The sequence below is a fragment of the Mastigoproctus giganteus genome, chromosome 5, assembly GCF_048544385.1.
Source record: "Mastigoproctus giganteus isolate SK-2022 chromosome 5, ASM4854438v1, whole genome shotgun sequence".
Taxonomy (NCBI): domain Eukaryota; kingdom Metazoa; phylum Arthropoda; class Arachnida; order Uropygi; family Thelyphonidae; genus Mastigoproctus; species Mastigoproctus giganteus.
The window spans coordinates 62,007,885-62,031,886 of record NC_143579.1 but is presented as its reverse complement, the minus strand read 5'-3'; the positions used below and the strand labels follow the sequence as shown (position 1 = coordinate 62,031,886).

The 24,002-nt window shown below is 36.1% G+C and overlaps 1 protein-coding gene across 1 annotated transcript in view; it reads left to right on the top strand.

The window, feature by feature from the left end:
- Window positions 1–24,002, top strand: part of LOC150085450 (focal adhesion kinase 1-like) — a 377,186-nt gene that overhangs the window by 329,455 nt on the left and 23,729 nt on the right. Inside the window, exons 27-29 of the mRNA XM_090374569.1 lie at window positions 7,142–7,306; window positions 15,666–15,786; window positions 23,164–23,240. Coding sequence (XP_090230695.1) covers window positions 7,142–7,306; window positions 15,666–15,786; window positions 23,164–23,240 — 363 coding nt within the window. The remainder of the gene's footprint in view (window positions 1–7,141; window positions 7,307–15,665; window positions 15,787–23,163; window positions 23,241–24,002) is intronic.

The window sequence follows — 24,002 nt, the reverse complement described above, 5'->3', positions numbered from 1 at the left end:
TAGCTGGATTTGTAATACAGTACTGAATTAGGAAGATGCTATATATTTAGTAACATCCCATTATGATTATTTTACTTATTGATAGGCGTAATCAAGAAGTTATAATCTTTTCATTCAATTATACTCATATTTGATTGATTAGTAGCTACTAACTACTAATTGGCATAATGACCCATTTGATTGTGACAACTCATTAGATTATACTCATATTAGTCAAATGATTAGCAGGATGGGCATAATTGAGAGGCTATAATCAATTCATTCATTTATGGTGAGTGGTTAATAGATTTACTTCATCTGCATCTCAATTAGTAATGATTATTCTTTTGCTAGGGACATTAATAATTCTGCTCAAATTCAAATTGGCTTTTAATTACATAACATTTTCATTTACAATTTACATATCTGATATAATATTATTAACGAAATACATCAAATCAAACCAAAGCTGAATTTTTAAATAAATGCAATCTAACAATTGATTTAAATTAAATCTAGGAACTTCAGAAAATATATATTTTCTGTTGTGCTACTTTACTATTGTACAGATCAGAGTGGCAAAGGATTTGACATATATGGTCTAACATGGTTTTTGAAGAATACGTATACAGTGGGTTTTTAATCTAATTATTAGGGTGTTCTTAGGGAATTAGTCATTTTTATAATTTAATTATGACAGGCTCGTCTAACTGTTGCAGTTAAACAATTGGTTATTTTTAGTCTTGTTACTGGAGATTTGTCTAAAAGTAATAATTCTGCATATAAAAGTTGTTCTGAAGAGTTCTCTTTATAATCTCATTAACAGAAGTCTGTCTATTAATGAGATCATAAAGAAAAACTAATTCCCTAGAGCTGTTGTAATAATAACAGCTGCAGTGATTTTTTTTTTTTTTTTTGATGAAGTTTAGTCAACTGTAAGTCATAATTTGGTTAAGATCTGATTCCAAGTTGAAACCAGAAGAATGTGCATTCTTTTGAGATCTCTCCTTAATTGGAGTAGTGGTTGTGGTTAAGGTGTTTATACCTATTTTTAATTTGGGATAAAATTATTTTTAAAAATATGGCTGTGGCTGTTTTCGATTTGTATCCCAACTTGATTAAAATTCAAGGCTTCTGTTAAAAAAGGCTTCTTTATAAAGTAGTAGTAGTAGTATGTCTGTTGATAATACAGTAAAGGCCCATTTGTTATCTGTAAAAGGCTGGGTTGGATTTAGATATCAATTTTCAGTGTCTCTTTTTGTGTTCATTAACTTCAACAGTCTTTTACTCTCTCCTGTCTGAGCTTTTGGTTTACTCGGTGATTTCAATGGTCACCATCCATTGTGGGGATCTTCCACCATGAATAGGAGAGGCTAATTAATAGAAATATTCCTGGATAACCATAACCTGACTCTGTTAAATTCTGGCTCTCCAACTCATATCCAACTACCTACAGGTACTACATCAGCCATAGACTTATCCATATGTTCAGCATCTCTCTTTCCAAGCATGGAATGGTTAGTGCTAAGTGATCCATTCCACATTGACCATTTTCCCATCATCAGTTCAATTCAAACACAGACAGTGTCATGTCTTAAAGGCCATTCTTGGAATTTTCATAAAGTAGACTGGAAAAACTATTCAACTTGTGTCCTACTTGACCACCTATATGTACAACAAAAACATATTGATGACATAACTGATCACATTACCAGCCATATATTATCTGCAGCAGAAATTTCCATTCCAAAATCTGATCAGCACAAGCATGTACACCAAAATCATTGGTGGAATGAAGAATGCTCCAAAGCGAAACAAGAAAAAAACCGTGCCTGGAAACAGTTTCGCAAATTTCCAACTACCGCCAACTTAATTATTTACAAAAAACTCAGAGCCAAAGCAAGACACATTAGGAAGACAGCAAAACGTGATTCCTGGATTAAATTTGCTTCAACTATTAACAAAAATACTGACACTGAAATTATTTGTAAAAAAATTCAAGCTCTCAATGGGAAATTTCTACCGCTGCAATCTCCGATAATACAATGCAATGAGCAGGACTTATCCTCTCCTACTAACATTGCAAATGCTTTAGCAGAATCTTTTTATAACATTTCTGTCTCTTCCTCTTATGTGACCTCCTTTCAAAGCATTAAAACTGATGAGAACATTATAAATTTAATTTTTCAACTAGACTTTCACTTCCGCATAACCAGCTTTTTACTCTGAGCTGAAAGAATCTTTGAGCAAATTTCCAAACAGCGCAGCAGGACCGACGGTATTCACTACAATATGCTGAAGCATCTATGTGAAGCCGATCTCTACATACTATTACTCTTTTATAACCGGATCTTCTCAGAAAATACATATCCTCTGTCATGGCATCGTTCCTATATTTGTGCTATTCCAAAACCAGGCAAAGATCCTTCTCTAGTTCAGAATTACAGACCAATATCATTGACAAGCTGTTTGGGTAAAATCTTTGAAAGGATGGTGCATAAGAGGCTCACCTGGATTCTAGACTCCAAAAATCTAATTTCTGATCACTAATATGGCTTCCGTAAAAACAGGTCCACCCTAGATTTACTTGTAAAAATCGAATCTAACATTCGTAATGTCTTTGTCAGGAGACAACATCTAGTGATGGTCGACCCGGATATTCATAAAGCATTTGACAATGATTAAAGATATGCATCAGTTGGGGCTGAGAGGCTATCTCCGTTTAATAATTCAGAACTTTTTAAAATTACGTACATTTCAAGTCCGATATAAAAACATGCTGTCAGCATCTCGCATTCAAGAAGGTCTCCCACAGGGTTCCATATTGAGTCCAACCCTATTTGCGATTGACGACCTCACCATATCCTGCTGACGACCTCACCATATCCTGCCAATCACAAAGTATGAATACTATCGAAAGATAGCTACAAATTGCTTTAACGAGAATTCAGTCCTGGATCTTATGCAATGGATATCATCTCACTGAACAGAAATCCACTACCACTCATTTCTGCAAACTTCAGTCACTTCATCCTGATCCAGAGCTAAAGATAAATAACTTGCCAGTTCCTCTTGCTCACACTGTCCTTTCCTTGGCCTTATGCTAGACAGGAAACTGAACTTTCAAGCACATGTGGCCTATCTTTGAACCATCTGCTTGAAGAAATTAAACATCCTCCAATGTGTGTCATCCATGTCATGGGATGCTGATTGTCATACCCTCATCCATCTTTATAGAGCTCTCATCAGGTCTCACTTGGACTATGGCTCTCCAGTGTATAATTCTTTGAGGAAAAGTACTTTAGAACGATTAAACACCATCCAGCACAATGTTCTGAGAGTTGCTTTAGGTGCTTTCAGAACCTCCCCGGCTCAGAGCCTTTACATTTTCTGTACGTTTAACTTCTGTTCCGGGTAAAATAATGGAGTCGCTGGTTAAAGATGCATTGCAGGATCATCTAGACAAGACTGCAGCAATAATTCGGACACAGCATGGGTTTGTTAAGGGAAAGTCTTGTCTGACAAATTTGATAGGATATTATGATGTGGTTACAAAGGAACTGGATGCAAAAAACAATTTTGATATCATATATTTGGATTTCAGGAAAGCTTTTGACACTGTTGCGCATGGAAGACTATTGTACAAATTGGAGCAGAATGGTATTAAGGGTAAGTTGCTACAATGGATAAAAGGATGGTTAAGTGCTAGAAGACAGAGGGTGGTAATCAATGAGTGCTGCTCTTCTTGGACTAATGTTATTAGTGGAGTCCCACAGGGTTCGGTGTTAGGTCCACTGTTGTTTTGTATATTTATCAATGATATTGATGAAGGTATATCAGGCTTAATGTCGAAGTTTGCAGATGATACAAAGGTTGGCAGGGTTGTTGACAGTAATGGCAGTGTGCTACTGCAACAGGATCTAGATAATTTGGGCAGATGGGCTAAGAAGTGGCAACTGAAGTTTAACCTTGACAAATGCAAAGTACTGCATATGGGTAGAAATAACCCCAGAGAAACGTACCAACTGTGTGGTACTACACTTAAGGTGGTAGAAAATGAAAAAGACCTGGGAGTAATTGTGCAGTCAGATATGAAGTTCTCTGAGCAATGCAGACAGGCTGCCAGGGCAGGTCATGGGGTTTTGTCAATGATATATAGGAATTTTGCTAGCAGGGAAAAGGAGGTGATTATCCCTCTGTATAAGGCAATGGTCAGGCCACGCCTTGAGTACTGCGTACAGGTCTGGAGACCTCATTTTAGGAAGGATGTAGATTTACTTGAGCGGGTACAGAGAAGGGCAACAAGATTGGTGAGGGGAATGAAGGGATCCTCTTACCAAGAGAGGCTTAAGTTCTGCAAATTGCAGTGGCTGGAGACTAGGCACCTGCGCGGTGATCTGATTGAGGTATATAAGGCCTTGAATGGATTGAGCACGCTGAATTCTGATGGGATCCTTCCACTTGTTCAGATTACGAACCTAAGGGGGCATAAATTCAAATTAAGAAAAGACAGATGTAGAATTGATGTGCGGAAATTTTCCTTTAGCCAGCGGGTGGTTAATTGCTGGAACAAACTTCCATCTGTCGTTGTGGAAGTTGATAGCTTGAATAAATTTAAGGAGGAACTGGACAGGCATTTGGAGGGAATTGTGTGATATTTTTTTTTTTTTTTTTTTTTTTTTGGCTGATGCTGCATAAGCTCATACATTTGCTTTCTTGCATCACATGCCACTACTACTACTACATCGAAGCCCATGAACCACTCTTACATCTTTACAGAAAAACATTACTTCTGATGTATGCCTCAAAAATCTGCAGTCTTCCCTCTCACCCTTGTTGGAGATGTCTATACAATACCGAATATGAGTCATTTTATAACAGTAAACCTAACGAAAACCAACCCCCTAGATTTAAGGAACTGACACAATCATGGAATATAGAAATCAGTAATATATTTCGGGACGCGACACCACCAGATCCACCCTGGACAAATATCTGTGCAATATATGACTATTTTCAACAGTGGGGAAAGAACACCGTCTCCTTCCAATATTGCATAGTTACATGCAGCTTACACTCTTTCTAGTTCAAATGCATGTGAAATCTATACAGATGGATCAAAAACTGAGACCCAAGTAGGTGCTGCAGCAATCTTCCCGTCATTCACCACTTGTGTCTTATTGCTAGTAGAATGTAGTATCTTCACTGCTGAGCTCTATGCTATAAACTTAGCTCTAGATCACATTATTGAACATCTAATTCCATCTGCTTTAATGTACACTGACTTGCTCAGTGCTGTCTCTTCAATAAATAATAATACCAACTCCTCTCACCCTGTAATAAAACAAATCCATTCTAAATTACTTGTGTGTAATGAGTCAAATCAAACTGTGACATTTTGCTGGATCCCAGAGCATTCTGGGATAACAGGAAATGAAAAAGCAGATCTTGGAAATGAAAAAGCAGCCAAACAACCAGATACTTCTATTTTACAGACTTGTCAAGTTCCATATACTGATTTCAAACCCATCATCCGTAAAGCATGTTACAATAGCTGGTTAATAATCTGGCGTGGTTATCCAGGAAACAAACTTTATCGAATAAAACCAGAACCAAAGCTGTGGCTCTCCAGCTTCTGGAAAAGCAGACGAGAAGAAACAATTTTAGGAAGGCTAAGGATTGGGCATACACACCTCACTCACCTGTATCTATTAACCAATGTCAGCGCTCCCCAATGTACATCATGTCAAGTACAAATAACCATTTGTTAGTGGACTGTCCCCACTTTCAAAACATCTGCTTAAACACCTTTAAATCAATTGCTGATACACGGTAATCAGTAAATTTATTGCACATTCTTGGAGATGATCCTAATAAAGAACTGCTTACTTTCCTAAATTATATAGGAATATATCATAAAATATAGTTATTATAATGAAGCTGATATTTCATATTCACCATTAGAAAGACACAATATGGCCCTAGCAGCCTATGTGTCATTAAACTCAACAACAACCCGGGCAGATATTTCCCGTTTCCCTGACAATTGAGTCACCTATGATAACTAGGCTCCTGTGGGACCAGCGCATTCTGCCCTGAAGATTACTGTTGTGTTGTCTGGCATTGAGTTGCACAGCTGAGAGCTTGATGGGCCCCCATTTTAATTCCTTCAAGGGCATCTACCTGACTCTTCAAACTCTCATCAATACCCATCAGAATGCTGAATTGGCACAAATTTCTTAACATACTCTGCACCTGGCAGACACAAAGACATCCTGCATGACTAGATCATGTCCTGTTCTAGATAGGTCAATGAGCTTGTCACATTTGGCACATTTTTTTTAGACTGTGATGCATTGGAGAATCACCCCCTTCGGTTCTCCCCCAAACCACAGCACTTTTGCTACTTTGTGCACGCTGCTTTGCTGCTCTTGTCTGAGGCATGATTTATGACTGTAATCGAAAGCATATACAAGATATGCTATCCATCTTAGTGCATGTTCACCACTGGAGAGTTGAAATAGAATAGAATTTATGGGAATGTTTTGCATTACTTGTTAGGAGAGTCTTAATAAAATATAATAATGAATTTTACCATAAAAACATAGTAAAGCTTTAACTTTTATTTTTTTGTGCAGGGATTTTTTTTTTTTTTTTTTTTAATTCTTCTGTAGATGTCAGAGCTACTCTTTATTTTGCATAAATCTGAAGACTGGTATAGACATACTTGCCTGATAACTTGATCATATCATCCACCACTAAATGGGTGATATGATCAAGTTGATGTGCACAATGACCCCTGCATTTCTTTTGTAGCTTAAAATTCTGAAAAATCACTCTTGCTAATTAATATTTACTGACAAGGCAAAAATTAGGTTTGAATTGCAAGTTTAAGCTAATTAATATTTACTGACAAGGCAAAAATTAGGTTTGAATTGCAAGTTTAATCTTCTAATTATTTTTGTGCAAAATGTTTTTATCTCCAAAATTGTCATTATTCCTCCCCCTCCCCCACTCTGGGTTTAAATTTTAGTCCCAGGAACAGAAACAAATCATAGGCAGCTAGAGCTAAACATATGTGATTTTTTGCTCCTGCTAACAGGTGAATTAGCTAGTTATGTATTATAAGGAGTAATTTAATTCTTTTAATTTTGTGGTCTAGATTTCAAGTGAAATAGAAACAGATCTTGATGGTTCAGAAGATCTACAGCCATTAGATCAGCTAGAGCAGAGATTCTTAGAAATGAAACTTCATCAACAACAAAAGGAATCCGAAGAAGATTCGCGTTGGTTAGCTGAAGAAGAGGGTCATTTTGTACCAATTCCTGTAAGTTAGTGCATAAATACCCTGTAGGTTCTAGTTTTTTGTTAATTTTCATATATTCAGAGAATCATAAGACTGAAAATTATATCATTTCATTTAAAAATATATGGTACTCTTCATAAATTCAGCCCTTTCTCAATTTGAACAGTAGATATATTTTTGAAAAGAGTTTCAAAAATTGAAGTATTTAGTAGCAATGTCTATATATTTATATATACACGTTGCTACTAAATATTTGTTCAACTTATATATAGTATACATATATATTTAGTAGCAACGTTTGTGTGTGCATGCATGCGCATTACAGATATATATTACAGGTGTATATATCAACCTTACCTTACATAAAAAATACATGTGAAGCGTGTAGACTGTCTAAAACTAAAAATGCTGCATTAAAACTGTTTTATCTACAAATTTGTTCCTCTTCCCCATACAAACTGTATCAAAAAAGGATATAACTGCTGGATAATGATAAGGGAAAAATTAAGAAAATTGGCATTGCGAACATCGGGACTTCATTAATACACAATCCATCACATACTGCTTATAATAAATTAGAATAAAAAATAAATAATTAATAAATAAATGGCACATTTCTAAAATATTTCTTGTTACTCGATATTGTATTTTTTTTTTTTTTTTTTTGCTTTTTCAAGATTATTTTAGGAATGTTTCCTACTGCAATACCCTTTACTTGAACCCCCCCCCCCCTGTTTTGTTTTATTATGTACAGTTTATTTTATTTTCACTCTGCTGATCTGCCATGCTACTGGCATTTGTTTTATTTATTTTTTCTTCTAATTTATTGTAAGTAGCATGTGGTGAATTAAACTGACGTCAGTTTTCTTAATTTTCCTCTTACCATAATTAGTTAAAATTTTCAATTTATTTTAGATGGTTGTAGTGAGTTGATAGGCTAACACACTCTCATACTGCCCTCTATAGCCTAATTTCTTATATACTCCGGTTCAACAGTGACTTTGGTATTGTCATGTGAGTGGTATGGTATTGTCATGTGAGTGCTAGGTTCTGTTCTGTTATAATTTTTCGCTGCATAACGCCACCATTATTCAAATCCATTGCATCCATGTATTGGTTCGTTTATGCATGGATTTGTCTAATGTTCAAAATGTAGTGATTCCCTGACCATTATTAGCCTTGTGGTCCTCTGTCGAGTCCTCCAGCATAATGGTCAGTCTATTTTAGTTTATTTATAATTTTAGTTGGTCCGGTATTGTAGTTAGCTTTTGTTTCCATTCTAGTGACGTTTCACATAATTTGGACCTGGTGCTGGTCGGGGGGTGCCTCTAAATTTCATGTAATTGGCACATTCTAAAATATTTCTTGTTACTTGATATTATATATTTTTTTGGCTTTTTCAAAATTATTTTAGGAACCGTTTTTCATACTGCAATACCCTTTACTTGATTTCCCCCCCCCCCATTTCATTTTATTATGTATGTTAACAGGAGAGACTGCTTCTACAGGGACAGGATACACTTAAATAGAAAGGGTGCAAGAATATTTGCTGATTCTATCGAGGCAGTGTTAGGTGGGTCGGAAAACTGCTAGCTTGGGGGGATACAAGGACTAATAGATTAACAGTAGCCACTGGCAGAGTTGAAAGTGATTCTTGCGTTGCTTCTATTGGAATGAGCAGAAGCCTGGAAAACAACATGCAGGATGATTCAGAGACTGCTGGGAGTCATTGCAGTACAAGTAAACACATGGGTTGTGTTAGGGTAGCTAAGAATAGGAACAAGTGCATGTATACTTGCGTGTACACCAATGCTAGGAGTTTGGTAAATAAATTTGATGAATTTGAGGTATTGCTCAAAGCATCAAAGGCGGATATTGTTGGGATATCAGAGACGTGGTATCACACAGATATAAGGAATGCAGAACTGGAATTTGGGGAGTACAACGTCTACAGAAAGGATAGACAAGATAGGAAGGGAGGAGGGGTTATGCTATTAGTTAAGAAACACATAAAATCCAAGGAAGTGAAGCCAGTGGACATCGGTGGACATTGCAGTGTCGAGTCAGTTTGGTGTGACATAAGCATTGGGAGATCAAAATTGAGAGTAGGAGTGTGCTATAGGCCTAATGACTCTGATGAGTATAATAAGAAAATGTACAGGGAAATAGTGGGCCAGTAAATCAGAGAGTCTTATAATGGGGGATTTTAATTTCCCCGATATTGACTGGAATTTGTGGTTGGTCACTCACACACTAGCAAGGCTTTTGTGGATTTATTGGATGATTGTTTTCTACATCAGCATGTTCAGGAGGCAACTAGAGGTAGTAATATTCTTGATTTGATTATCAGTAGTGATTCTTCACGCATTAAGAATCTGCAGATAAAGGAACCACTAGGTGGCAGTGATCACAATGTGCTGAAGTGGGATTTACTCAAAGAGGTAACTACCATCGGGGTAAAGGGAAAGGTTATTGCTTTCGTAAAGGTGACTACGATGGTCTGAGACAGTATTTAAATTCTATACAGTGGGACCAACTGATGATGTTACCAACAGCAAATTCAAAATGGGAAGCATTCAAAGAACTTATCTTGGAAGCTACTAGGCTTTACATACCAACTAAGAACTATTGTTCAAAGTTTAGGCCTAAATGGATGTCAGATGACCTAATGAGACACATGGCAGAGAAGAAAAATGCATGGGATACATATAAATTAACACGTGACACAGAAGCTTATGATAGATATAAGCTGGTCTGTAACCAAGTCACAAAGGAGGTTAGGCAGGCAAAGGCAGATTATGAGAAATCATTGGCAAAGGGTGCAAAGAAAAACAGCAGAGTTCTTTACTTATGTAAACTCTAGAAGGAAGGGGATGAATCAGATTGGTCCACTTGATATCGATGGTTCAACTGTTGATGATCCTGCTCAGGTAGTTAAAAAACTAAATGAATATTTTGCATCGACATTCACACATAAGGAGTTATTCAGCGAAGGGAATGCCAGAGGTGTATTCAGCTCTGGCAGTAAGCTAGATAATCTTGTAATAACTGAGAGTAAAGTGGAGGAGAAATTGTTGAAGATAAACACAAGAAAGGCACCTGGGGTGGATGGGATCTATCCAGTTATATTAAAGGAGGCAGCAAAGGAAGTAAGCAAATCCTTAGCCATAATTATGAGAGCTTCCCTGGACCCAGGGAAGGTACCCACGGACTAGAGATGTGCAAATGTGACCCCAATCCACAAAGGAGGATCAAATGGAGACACAGGTAATTACAGACCTGTTAGTTTAACTTCTGTTCCAGGGAAATTAATGGAGGCACTGGTTAAAGAAGCATTGCAGGATCATCTAGACAAGACTTCAGTTATAGCTCGGACACAGCATGGGTTTTTAAGGGGAAGTTTTGGCTGTCCAATTTGATTGGATACTATGATGTAGTCACAAAGGAACTGAATCCAAAGAATAACCTTGATATCATATATTTGGATCTTAGAAAGGCCTTTGATACGGTTGCACATGGAAGACTGCTGCACCAATTGGAGCAGTGTGGCATTGGAGGCAAATTGCTGCTATGGATAAAGGGATGGTTGAGTGGGAGAAGACAGACTGGTGATCAATGGACACAGCTCTTCGAGGACTAATGTTATTAGTGGAGTCCCTCAGGGTTCAGTGTTGAGTCCATCGTTGTTTTCTGTATTTATAAATGATATCAGGCTTAATGTCCAAGTTTGCAGACGATACGAAGGTTGGCAGGGTTGTTAATGACACTAATGACAGTACACTGCTGCAAAAGGATCTAGAAAAGTTGAGCAGATGGGCTGAGAGGTGGCAAATGAAGTTTAACATTGATAAATGTAAAGTACTACATATGGGAAGCAGTAATCCCAGAGTAATGTATCAACTGTGTGGTACCACACTGACAGTAAGAGAATGAAAAGGAACTGGGGGTAAGTGTGCCGGCAGATATGAAGTTTTCTGAGCAGTGCAGACGGTCTGCAAGAGTAGCTCGTGGTGTCTTGTCAATGATATACAGGAATTTTTCTATACTGTATACAGGTCCGGAGGCCTCATTTTAAGAAGGATGTAGAGCTGTTGGAACGAGTACAGAGAAGGGCAACAAGATTAGTGAACAGAACAAAGGGCTGCTCTTACGAAGAAAGGCTTTAGTTTTGCAAATTACAGTGTCTGGAGACTAGGCACCTGCGAGGTGATCTGATTGAGGTGTATAAAGCTTTGAATGGTTTGAGCATGCTCAATGCTGATGGGATTCTTCCTCTTCCTCAGAATAATCATCTGAGAGGGCATAAATTCAAATTGAGGAAAGACGGTTGTAGGATAGATGTGCGGAAGCTTGCCTTTAGCCAGCGAGTGGTTGATTGTTGGAAAAAAACTTCCATCTGTCGTAGAAGTTGATGGTTTAAAAACTTGACAAACATTTGGAGCGAGGGGGTGGGTGAAATAAGAGGTTTTTTTTTGGTTTTTTTGGCTGATGCTATATAAGCTTGCTTTCTTGCATCATGTGCCCTTTCTGATGCCAATACCCATCATTATACCGTGCTGCTGACTGCCCTCAAACCTGAAGAGAAATGGGCCCATTTCTCTTCAGATCTAAGGACAGTCTGCAGCACGGTGTGATGATGGGTATTGGCAAGATACCCGAAACGTCACACTATTGTATATATTAGTTTAGTCTATGCTTAATAAAATATATATAGTTGATTCTGGTTATTTGGGACACATCGGGACTAGTGCATTTTGCCCGATAATTGGCGGCTGTCCCAATTATCTGAATTTTCACGTAAAAAAAGGTAAAAATACAATGGACCCCCACTTTACAATTGGTTCACTGTACAATCAAATCATGTTACCATGTGGTCACCATAGTACAATTGACTATACGATGTGTCGTAAGCGCCAGTCATTGTGTGATCACATTTGTGAATTTAATTTTAATTTTATTAAACAGCAATTCTAATTAACGAAAATAGGAGGATTATTATCCACAGGCTATAAAAGTAAAGATATATTAAGCACAAATTTACCCTTTATTACCTTACCAATTAAAAAATTAAATGATACGTGAAAATCGGAAGATACAGCAGGTCCCGTTATAACACAGTTCGCTTTACGCTGATTCGCTATAACGCTGTTCTTATATTATAACCCGTATCTGACTATAACGCTCTCACAGATCACTATAATGCTCTTTTACAGATTGCATTTTTGGCATATTTAACAAAATCGTTTCATTTGATGGAGTCAATAGCTTGAAAATGAATAGCAAAACAGCATTAAAATGTTTCCCACGCCGACTTGAGAAATTTTCCCATGCTCAGTGAACTTCTCTCGCACACTAATTGAATGCAGTACAGTGACTTGTTACGTAGTTCTGAGATCAACATTTTAAAAATATATCTAGTATATTGCTTGTAATATTTGCATTATATGCATTTATCCGAAGCCTAGTCATCACTCAGTGCAGTATTAGACATTGTGCGTAACAGACAGTTTACTCAAACATTGTATCGTAATTAATGTAACCAATGCAGTTACATTTTCGAAGAGCTAATAATGGCCGATAAGAATGAAAAAGCAACAATGTCTGGGCGCAGTACGAAGACTATAAATGTAAGAAAAAGACTGAGTTTGAAAATTAAATTAGACTTTTTGAAGCGAATCGATTCCAGTCAACGACAAACAGATGTGTGCCATAATTTAAGACTTGCAAGTTTAACTGTAAGAACGATTATAAAAAAATAAAGAATTAATTTTAGCAGCGGGAAAGATAGCTGTTCCACTGCAAGCAACTAGTGCTAGGCTGGCTATTAGGATTGAAATGGAAAGACTTAACTAATTTTATTAAAGATAACATCCAATGCAGAATTCAGTTAAGTTAAATATTATAAAAAAAAAGAGAGAGAAAGAGATTAGTCAATATGATGATCTGAAAATCCTTATCAGTTTTAAATGGTTCCACTTGAAAAACAAGTGGAACCATTTAAAACTGATAAGGGCTGGTTGAATAGATTTAAAATCCAGAGAGAAGCCTCAAGTGCAGATCAAGGAGCCGAAACTTTCAAAAAAGAACTTGTTAAAATTATTGAAGAGGGATATTATGTGTTATACTTCTCAACAAGTTTTTAACATAGATGAAGCAGGACTTTTATGGAAAAGAATGCCTAAAATAAGTTTCATATTGAAAGAAGCAAAAAAACATGCCAGATTTCAAAGCAGTGAAGGATCGGTTGACTTTATTGTTAGGTGGTAATGCTGCGGGTGATTTAAAATTAATACCCCTTTTAGTTTATTTGGAAGAGGGCCACAAAGTTCAACTCAAAATTGACACATTTTTCATGATTAAATTCATCAACTAAATTAAATCAATTTACATCAATTAAATTCATGACTTTAATTGGAATTTTAAGTTTAATTTTGATACGTAAGTAGTTACCACTTAATTATATACGTATGTAATGCAAAATATTTTATACGTACAAATATTTGAATATTAAATATTTTGACTGACATTTGTGCATCTTTTCACTACCATTTATTATTGATTAGGAAATAACCTATGGCACTGACCGCAACTCACAAATACATATGTTACTTTATGGAAATGCGGCGCTTGCTTAGCGCGGATTCACTTAGCACTCTTTTTCCAGAACGAATTATCAGCGTTAAGCAGGGTTCACCTGTATACGTGAAAATTGGAATAATTAATGCGTACTGTAATATGTACATACTAACTAGTTGACATTTCTGTTCACAGACATTTGTGGGTGGGGGTTAAAATTTAAAACAGTAAAAAGATAAGCAATCAATAACAAAGAACACAGCATGCATAAATTGCAAGTAACACGATACGCGCAAGTGAGAACTGAATAACAAGTTACAAAGCTTTAAAAATAGTAATGAAGAAAAGATTCTGAAAATAAATTTTTTTATATGATTGAAGATTCCATGGAAGTGTAAACACATTTCACCATAATAACTCACAGAATTCCAGCTGTCGGTATTATTGCAAATTCAATAAGATCGAGTTTACTATCCGTTTATGATAAATTACACTAACAGAAAATCCCAATAAACAGGTGACTGCTAATTGTTTTATGGTTATGACCTTCAGAAATCTGACTGAACGGTCAGAGACAATCGTAGGGTAATCTGCAGTGCTGCAGTTTCCTGGCTATTTTCTCGACTGGGTTCTGTTTTTTAAGATTTGCCCCTAATAAACGGCTGCCTCGATTAACCGGTGGCCCAAATAACCGGAATCCACTGTATTAAAAATTCCACATGGTAAAAGAGTGGTTAATTATACATATTAATAATTCTTAATGGATAACAACCACATAACATCCTTCCCCAACTATATTAGTACCAACTTAGTTTTATGAATATCAACTTAGTTTTAAAACAATTTTGTTTTAAGCATTTAAACATTTAAAAAATTATTTATGATAAAAGAATAAGCTTGTGTCAGATATCACAGATAAAAATTACTACTGATACATCAAAATCTGGTAATTGATGAGTTGAAACAATTGTTCTTTCTGCTGATGGATAAAATTACAATAAAAAAATTTTTGTTAATTTTCAGAAGCACACAAATTTTCAACAGTTTACAAACACATTAAATCGTAGAGGTTTATTCATATACAATTTATTGGCATTACACAGCTGTAAAATGTGGTTGTAAACTATGGTTGAATTGCTCATATAATTAGTCATATAACATAACTAAAATATTAAATTCTCATTATGCTCTGAAACTCCAGAAAAGACAGCTGTATTTTAACTCGATTGTTGATGCATGAAATTATTATATATACACTATTACGGTATTATTAATGAACAAAAGCTAATTACTATCATTTATTATGCATATAAACAGTTTTCTTCAAATTTTCAAAATTTGAAATAGAAACAACAGCCTAGTCAGTAAGGTATCAAAGAATGTTTACAAATTTTGGTTCCCTTGAAAAAAAGGAATTGCCAGAAATAAAATGTTGAAGTATTGTGGCACAAATAATTCTCGTTTGGTTGTTACTGGATAAGACAGACCCTTTAAAGAAGATATTGTTACTTATTAATTAGTTATATTCACCAAATATCCGTCATTGGTGGAGGGGGGGGGCTCACTCAGTTTGAAAAGAAAAACATAGTATCACATTTTACTAATAGCAACAGTCAGGCTTATCTTATTTGTGTCCCTGTACTAGCTTGGTCATTTTGTAAAATAAGTTTACTGAAGTAGCACTATGTATATATATTTGTAAAACAAATAATACAGAACAATCAAAGTGTTGAATTAAAATCTTTATAGCTGCTGCCTTTTTTTTTTTTTTTTTCTCTCTCTCTCTTCTTCCTCCTCCCCAAAGCACAACAAGAAAAGGCTTTCATTCTGTGAAGGTTCACACGGCTCTGACAGTGACAGTGTAGATACAGATGGAGCTCTAGGATCTCCCAGTAGTAATGGGACTAATAATACATCAAATATGGGTATGATTTCTTCACAGTAAACTGGTTTTTGTAATTTGGAAAGACTAATATAAGTGAATTACATTATTTTACTTTTATATGTGATTTCTAGTAATGAAATAGTTATACCAATGTTTACTTTTCCTGCTTGTAAACTATCAAGCAAGAGAACTAAACTGTGTAGTAAAGTTTAAATGCAAGGAGTAAACAAGTACTGCTCACATTTAAAAGAATTCAAAAATAGAAATATAAAACAGATATTAATAAAAATGCTTCTGTGGCTAACTTAAAACCTCATAAATGCTAAAGCTTTACTTGCACAGGGATTAGACAAAATAACGGAAACACCTGTGATAAGAGTTACAGGTATGCACTAATATGGTGTTGGGCCACCTTTTGCTTTAGCATTAGCAGAGACATACGATGCAAGAAAGCAAGCTTATGCAGCATCAGCCAAAAAAAAAAAAAAAAAAAAAAACCCCTCCCATTTCATCCCTCCATTCTTTCCAAATGCCTGTCCAGCTCAGCCTTAAATTTATTTAGGCTATTAGCTTCCACAACAAAAGATGAAAGCTTGTTCCACCAATCAACTACCCGCTGGCTAAAGGCAAATTTCCACATCTATTCTACAACTTATCTTTCCTCAATTTTAAACTGTGCCCCCTCAGGTTCTCAGTCTGAGCAAGACGAAGAATCCCATCAGCATTCAGCTTCCTCAACCCATTCAAGGCCTTATACACCTCAATCAGATCACCTTGCAGGTGCCTACTCTCCAGGTGCTGCAATTTGCAGAACTTAAGCCTTTCTTGGTAAGAACACCCCTTTGTTCCCCTCACCAATCTTGCCCTTTGTAATCGTTCTAGCAACTCTACATCCTTCCTAAACTGAGGCGTCCAGACCTGTACACAGTACTCTAGGTGTGTCCTGACCATTGCCTTGTATAACGGGATTATCACCACCCTGTCCCTGTTAGCAAAATTCCTATATATCATTGAAAAGACTCCCATGACCTGCCCTGGCAGCCTGTCTGCACTGTTCAGCTAACTTCATATTTGGTTGCACAATTACCCCCAGGTCTTTTTCACTTTCCACTTCCCTGAGTGTAGTACCACCCAGTTGATATGTTTCTCTTCGGTTATTGCTACCCATGTGCAGTACTTTGCATTTGTCAATGTTAAACTCCAGTTGCCACTTCTCAGCCCATTTTCCCAACTTATCTAGATCCAGTTGGAGTAGCATACTGTCGTTAACAACCCTGCCAACCTTTGTATCATCTGAAAACTTGGACATTAAACCTGATATACCTTCATCAATATCATTGATAAATATGCAAAACAACAATGGGCCCAACACCGACCCCTGGGGGGGGGTGTTGAGCACAATGTTACTAATAACATTTGTCCACGAAGAGCAGTGTCCATTGATTACCACTCTGTTGTCTCCCACTCAACCATCCCTTTTATCCATTGTAGCAGCTTACCCTTGATGCCATACCTCTCCAATTTGTACAACAGTCTTCCATGTGTAACAGTATCAAAAGCTTTCCTGAAATCCAAGTATATGATATCAAAATTATTTTTGGCATTCAGTTCCTTTGTGACCACATCATAGTACAAACCTTTGACAAACCCATGCTGTGTCTTAACTATTACTGCAGTCTTGTCTAGATGATCCTGCAATGCTTCTTTAACCAGTGATTCCATTATTTTCCCCGGAACACAAGTTAAACTAACAGGTCTGTAGTTACTTGTATCACCTTTTGAACCTCCTTTGTGAATTGTGATATATTTGCACACCTCCAGTCCATGGGGACCTCCCCTGATTCTAAGGAAGCTCTCAGAATTATGGCTAAGGGATTGCTTACTTCCTTTGCTGCCTCCTTTAATATAACTGGATAGATCCTGTCCATCCCAGGTGCCTTACTTGTGTTTAACTTCAACAATTTCTCCTCCACTTTGCTCTCAGTTATTACAAAATCACTTAGCTCCCTGTTAGCATTTGATAAACTTCTGGCATTCCCCTGATTGAATAACTCCTCATGTGTGAATGTAGATGCAAAATACTCATTCAGTTTATCAGCTACCTGAGCATGATCATCAATAGTCAACCCATCTATGTTAAGTGGTGCAATCTGATTCATCCCTTTCCTTCTAGAGTTTACATAAGTAAAGAACTCCTTGCTGTTTTTCTTTGCATCCTTTGTCAAGGATTTCTCATAATCTGCCTTTGCCTGCCTTACCTCCTTTGTGACTTGATTACAGACTAGTTTATACCTACCATTGGCTTCTGTGTCACGTGATACTTTATATGCATTCCATACATTCTTCTTCTCTGCCACTAGCCTCATTAATTCATCTGACATCCATTTAGGCCTAAACCTTGAACAGTATTTCTTAGTTGGAATGAAAAGCCTAGTAGCCTCCAAAATTAAGTCCCTGAAGGCTTCCCATTTAGAATTCACTGTTGTTAACGTCATCAGTTGATTTCACTGTACAAAATTTAAAAACTGTCTGAGACCTCTGTAGAGTCACCTTTACGAAAGCAGTAGCCCTTCCCTTTAGCCTTGATGGTAGTTACATCTTTAAATAATTCCCCCATCAATACATTGTGATCACTGTCACCCAGTGGTTCCTTTATCTGCAGATTCTTAATGCATGAAGAATCACTACTGATAATCAGATCAAAAGTATTACTCTCTGTGGTTGCCTCTCGAACATAGTCAGTCCTCGTATAGCACGATAGTTGTGTTCCTAGAAACCCTTGTGCAATATGAACAACAGGCCCTATGGGAAAAATAGGGTTAGGTGCCGACCACCCAAGATTGAACATACATTTGTAACCAAAACATTACCAAACACAATAAATAATCATAATAAAATACGTAAGTATTTTATTACGATTATTTATTATTATACGTAATAAAATACGTAATACATAAGCATTTTAATTACTTAATTATTTTAAGTAATACGTAAGTATTTTATTACAACTATTACCTAATAAAATATTGCCAATGCTTTTGCTTCTATCGTAAGCAAACTTTTTTGTTTGATTTTCTATCCAAACAGATGACAGCCGTCCCATCTCTTCCAATTCTTTGTGTCTTAATCTAATGGATTTTAATTACACTTTGAGTTGTTCCTGCTATGAAAGTTGTTTTTATTTTCTCTGCATTCTTTGTAATTCTCGGCGTTTGCCTCATTTAGGTCTGTAGCACGTGCAATATCACATGGTCTTTCATTTCGCTCAAAGCGTTTCACAATTTCATATTTTTTCTCTATCAACAGAGGCGGACTGGCCATAAGCCTTACCGGGGAAACCCCGGTGGGCCGGAGGTCAGTGTGATTTTGGCCATAAACCATAGTATGAGGCCACTATAAATTTTCCCGGGTAAGAATTTTTGATCCAGTCCGCCTCTGTTTATCGATATTGCTTTTGTTTTTCTCTGTGAATCTGCAGTGTCTTCACCAGGATGCTTCCTTTTTACACCTTTTAAGTATTTTACTCATTTTTAGGGAATAAAGCACAATTACAAAACGAGGAAGCACGTTTGATACACATAAACAAAGCTGTGCGTGTGTAGCAACTGAATAAACAACACCATAAAGGCAGAGATACACTATTAACACTTCACATTTTACTAAAGCACATTTCTAGGGGTTACTACAATAAAACAATAAAAACTAAAAACAATTTCCAGTTGCGTTTCTGCTAGTGGAATCTGTTATAAACTGGTAGTAAACTCGATGTAATCGCATTTGCGATTATACCTATAGCTGGAATTGTGTTGGTTTTTACTTTATTATGGTTAAATGTTTCCCCTTCACTGATATAAAAAAACAAATACATTTTCAGAATCTTCTCTTTATTCCTATCGTGTTGCATTCAGTTTGGAGTGATTCCGCGTTCGACTGCCATTTCTTGTAAACACAAATTGTGCATAAGCGTATTTGGTTCGTGTTATATAAGATATCATTCCCCTATTTATAAATCGTGTATGATCGAATTTGTGTAGTGTAAACACATGTTATACGAGGACTGACTGTATTGCTGTAGAAAACAGTCATCCAATAAAACCACAAGTCTTGCTAGTGTGGGAGTGACCAACTCACAAGTTTCAGTCAATATCTGGAAAGTTAAAATCTCCCATTATAAGACATTCTGATTTACTGGCCCACTCTATTTCTTTACACAATTGCTCATTATACTCATCAGATTCATTAGGCCTATAACACACACCTCTCATTTTTCCTTTTCCAGTGCTTATTTCACACCAAACAGACTCAACACTGCATTGTCCACCAGCATAAATTGGATGCACTTGTTTAGATTTTGTGTTTCTTAACTAACAGCATAACTCCTCCTCCCTTCCTATCTTGTCTATCCTTCCTATACACATTGTACTCCCCAAATTCTAACTCTGCGCTGTCTATATCTGTGTGACACCACGTCTCTGATATCCCTACAATATCTGCCTTTGATGTCTTGACTAGCACTTCAAGCTCATCAAATTTATTAACTATACTCCTAGCATTGGTGTACATGCACCTGTTTCTGCTCCTAGCCACCCTAACTCAGCCCATGTGTTTACTTGATCCACTATGACTCCCAGCAGTCCTGGAAATCTCCATTACCTTGCTTTCCGGTCTGCTGCCCATGCTAATAGAAGTGCAAGAATCACTTTTGTCTATGCTTGCGGCCACTGTTAAACTTTTAGTCTGTGTATCCCCCCCCCCAAGCTAGCAGTTTTCCGACCTACCTAACACTGCCTCGAAAGCATCAGCAAATATTCTTGCACCCTTTCTATTTAAGTGTATCCCACCCCTGTAGAAGCAGTCTCTCCTGTCACCAAGCACAGACCGGGCTGAAAAAAATTCTACCCCTTGAGCCTTGCACAATCTCTCCAGGGCCGAATTGATTAAAGCAGCTTGTGTTCTTCATGGAATAGATTGAAATAAATTTTGAGCTTAAGAGGAATATTGGATCATGCTGATGAAGGTGGAGGAAATCTGCATTTTCACTCTTCTCTAAATATGCTTACAGTGTCTTGATAATGTTTAACTCTGGTGATTGTGCAGGCCATGAGAGATGCTTAACCTCGGTTTCATTCTCCTCAGACCAAGATTGGACACACCTGGTTGTGTGTATTGGAGCATTATCATTTTGAAACATGCCATTGTTTGTGGGGAAACAATGTTTGCACCACAGGATGAACCTGGTCACTCAGAATATCAAGGTAGTCATTGGCAGTAATTTGCCCATTCAAAATGTTGATAGGACCTAATGAATACTGAGATATTGCTGCAAAGATGGTTGGCAGAAGACAGTCAGGATGATGTGCTTCCTTTAGCATTTGCCGAACATGAGCTCTCCTTAACATTGAAAAAAGTGTGAATGGTGATTCATCTGAAAATGTGTTTACAATCAAATGTCCAGTTTTTGTTCTCCTTACCCTATTGCATCCTCTCTCTAGCATTACCATCAGTAATAAGTGGCTTGCAATAATAGCACTTCCATAAATTTCAGGTTAGTATTATTAATATTAGTATTATTATTAGCCATATGGCACAAGGAAGCCTGAGGCTTATGCTGCACCAGCCGAAAAAAAAAAAAAAATTCCTGAGAGAGAGAGAGAGAGAGAGAGAGAGAGAGAGAGAGAGAGAGAGAGAGAGAGAGAGAGAGAGAGAGAGTCAGAAGTAGAAAGGAATTACCAAGGAAGAGAAGAATGATGATATCCAGCTCATTCTTCAACATTTATTGATAGTTACTACCACGACAAAGTTGGAATGATAGAGGAGGAAAATTTTAGGATCCAGTTTTTCATCATTTTTATAAGTGCAGTTCAGTCATAAAAATATTTGAAAAACTACTTCAAGGGCAGTTATTTTCACTGAAAATCTTTCAATTCATGTGCTCAAATAATTTGATGACATCAGTAGTAAATATTTTCATTGTGCTGAAGGAAGCTTTGTCAAAGGTGAAGTTAATCAAAACCTGCCCTCATTTCACGATGGCGCAAGATTAGTTGGATGGGTTTTGTAAACTTATCAATTGAACATGCCATTGCCAAGGATTTAAACCCAGATGAAATGATCCAAAGATTTGCAGCTGTTAAGGTGTGAAATGTTGATCTTTGAAACAGAAAATGTAATGAATATATAATAATCAATGCTACTTGTTTATTAAAGTTAAAGTAATAAATTATATTTATTTTATTTTTGAACTAAAAAACCCATTTGCAGCACATTAATGAGATGTGGAAAGCACAGGTGTCTAGCTAAAATTGGCTGAGGATGCCACAAAACTTTGAGCTCGTCCTGCCAAAGCATATGAATTTTTTAGTGCCCACAGCTTGTTTAAATTTTTTTTAATGCAAAAAAAAAAAAAAAAATGTTTTTGAGCTGAAAATGTTAAAAAAAAAAGTAGATTGAAATGGAAGAGTTTCTATTAATTTGTGTGGCATTGCAAGTAATCAAAGTATTTGATTACTTGCAATGCCACAATTAAATTTAATTTGGCAATTAAAGCATATATATCAGAAGAAAGAAACATGCTGCTATTAGTTTCTCTCAGTTTTTAAGCAACAAAACCTTTTAAAAGAATAGATTTTTCCAGGTAACAGCTGAAGAATGTTGGCAAGGAATTTAGCCAGAGCAAGTGTTGAAATATTGGATGACAGTGAAGGCAAAATTCCACTCCTCTCCCCTCAAATTTTACTGAGAAAAGCCTCACTAATCAGTTAAAATTCTGTTTAAAACCTCATGAAATTATGTAAATTTTACCTAATTTATCAAAGAATATAGTGGTTTTGAAAACAACATATAATGTAACCCACAAATTACATTACATCTTGCCTTTCATATCAACTTCAGCTTAAAATGAGGAAAAAATTTCTACTTCCAGAACTTTGTTATAAAACTGAGAAGATTATCAGTTAAAGCTGCTAATTCTCTGCATTTTTTGAAATGTCGTTTTAAAATTTATTATCTTAATACAGACAGTGTTCAAAACCCAGCAGCCCAAGGATTAGATGTTTTTAAGATTAAAACTTTTAAAGACTTATTGTATTGAAAATTTGATTATCTTCACAAAGGAACTGAAGGCTGCCATACCACTCAATCAGTCAATCTCAAATGAACAAATTGCTTTCTCAGTGCCATAATCATCATTTAAATATTATATTTTACATTAAGATGCCATTTAACTTTTATTTTGGAAAATATTCTATTCTATTTTCAAATAAGGGATATGGAAATTTAAGTATAATGCATTACATATACTTGAAAGAATTCACATTTTTATTATTAAGAAAATGGCTATTTGTTTTTTATATAATTTCTGTTTGTATAAAAACTACAGTGCTTGCATTTATTTATACCTAACTGTTTATTTTTTCAGATATTGTAAATGTCACAAGTCAGATAAAGCTGTCTAATGGAAGTGGAGAGCTGTCGTTGTCTAAGGCTTCTGAAATTGTATGTAATACATATGATTTGTAAGTTTTGTAGCGAGTGCTAATTAGGGAATGGGGAAATGACAATAACGATTATATTTCATTTTTCTATTTTTTTATATTTCATATTAAAAAAAATTGAGTTTAGATATGTATACTGATCATATATGGATAACAATAGCAATCTTAGTGCTAAGTATATATATGTCATATTATATACTAATTTTACACAACTTCAAAAATGAAGTGTGTGTGTGTGTGTGTGTGTGTGTGTGTGTGTGTGTGTGTGTGTGTGTGTGTGTGTGTGTGTGTGTGTGTGTGTCACAAAAGGCAAAAGTGGACAGGATGACTTCTCTGGAGAAGTTTTGTAGCTCATGCAAGAGAAACACAAATATGATATATTCTGGTGGATTAGTTTACTTCTGTTTTTTTTTTACTTTGAAAATTCATGCTTGATCATATATTTTTTGTACTGAGACAACCTCTATTTTTATAGTGACCCTTTGCATCTCGTGTCATGATTAATTACAATAAAATCTACCTTAAGAACATCTGTTTACTTTTTAATTCTATTTCTTTCTGCTCTTTATTTTAAAAGTTTACATTGTGACATTTTATTACACTGTAAAGTAAAATATAAAGTTAGCTAATCCCCTTTCCAACAGCATTTACACAAAACTACTCAACACTGGCCTCATCTTTCTATTGGTTACAGACCAACTGTTACAGAGCATTAAAGTAGTCATTTTCAGTTTGTTGTTTGTTTTAAAGACCTCCGGATCCC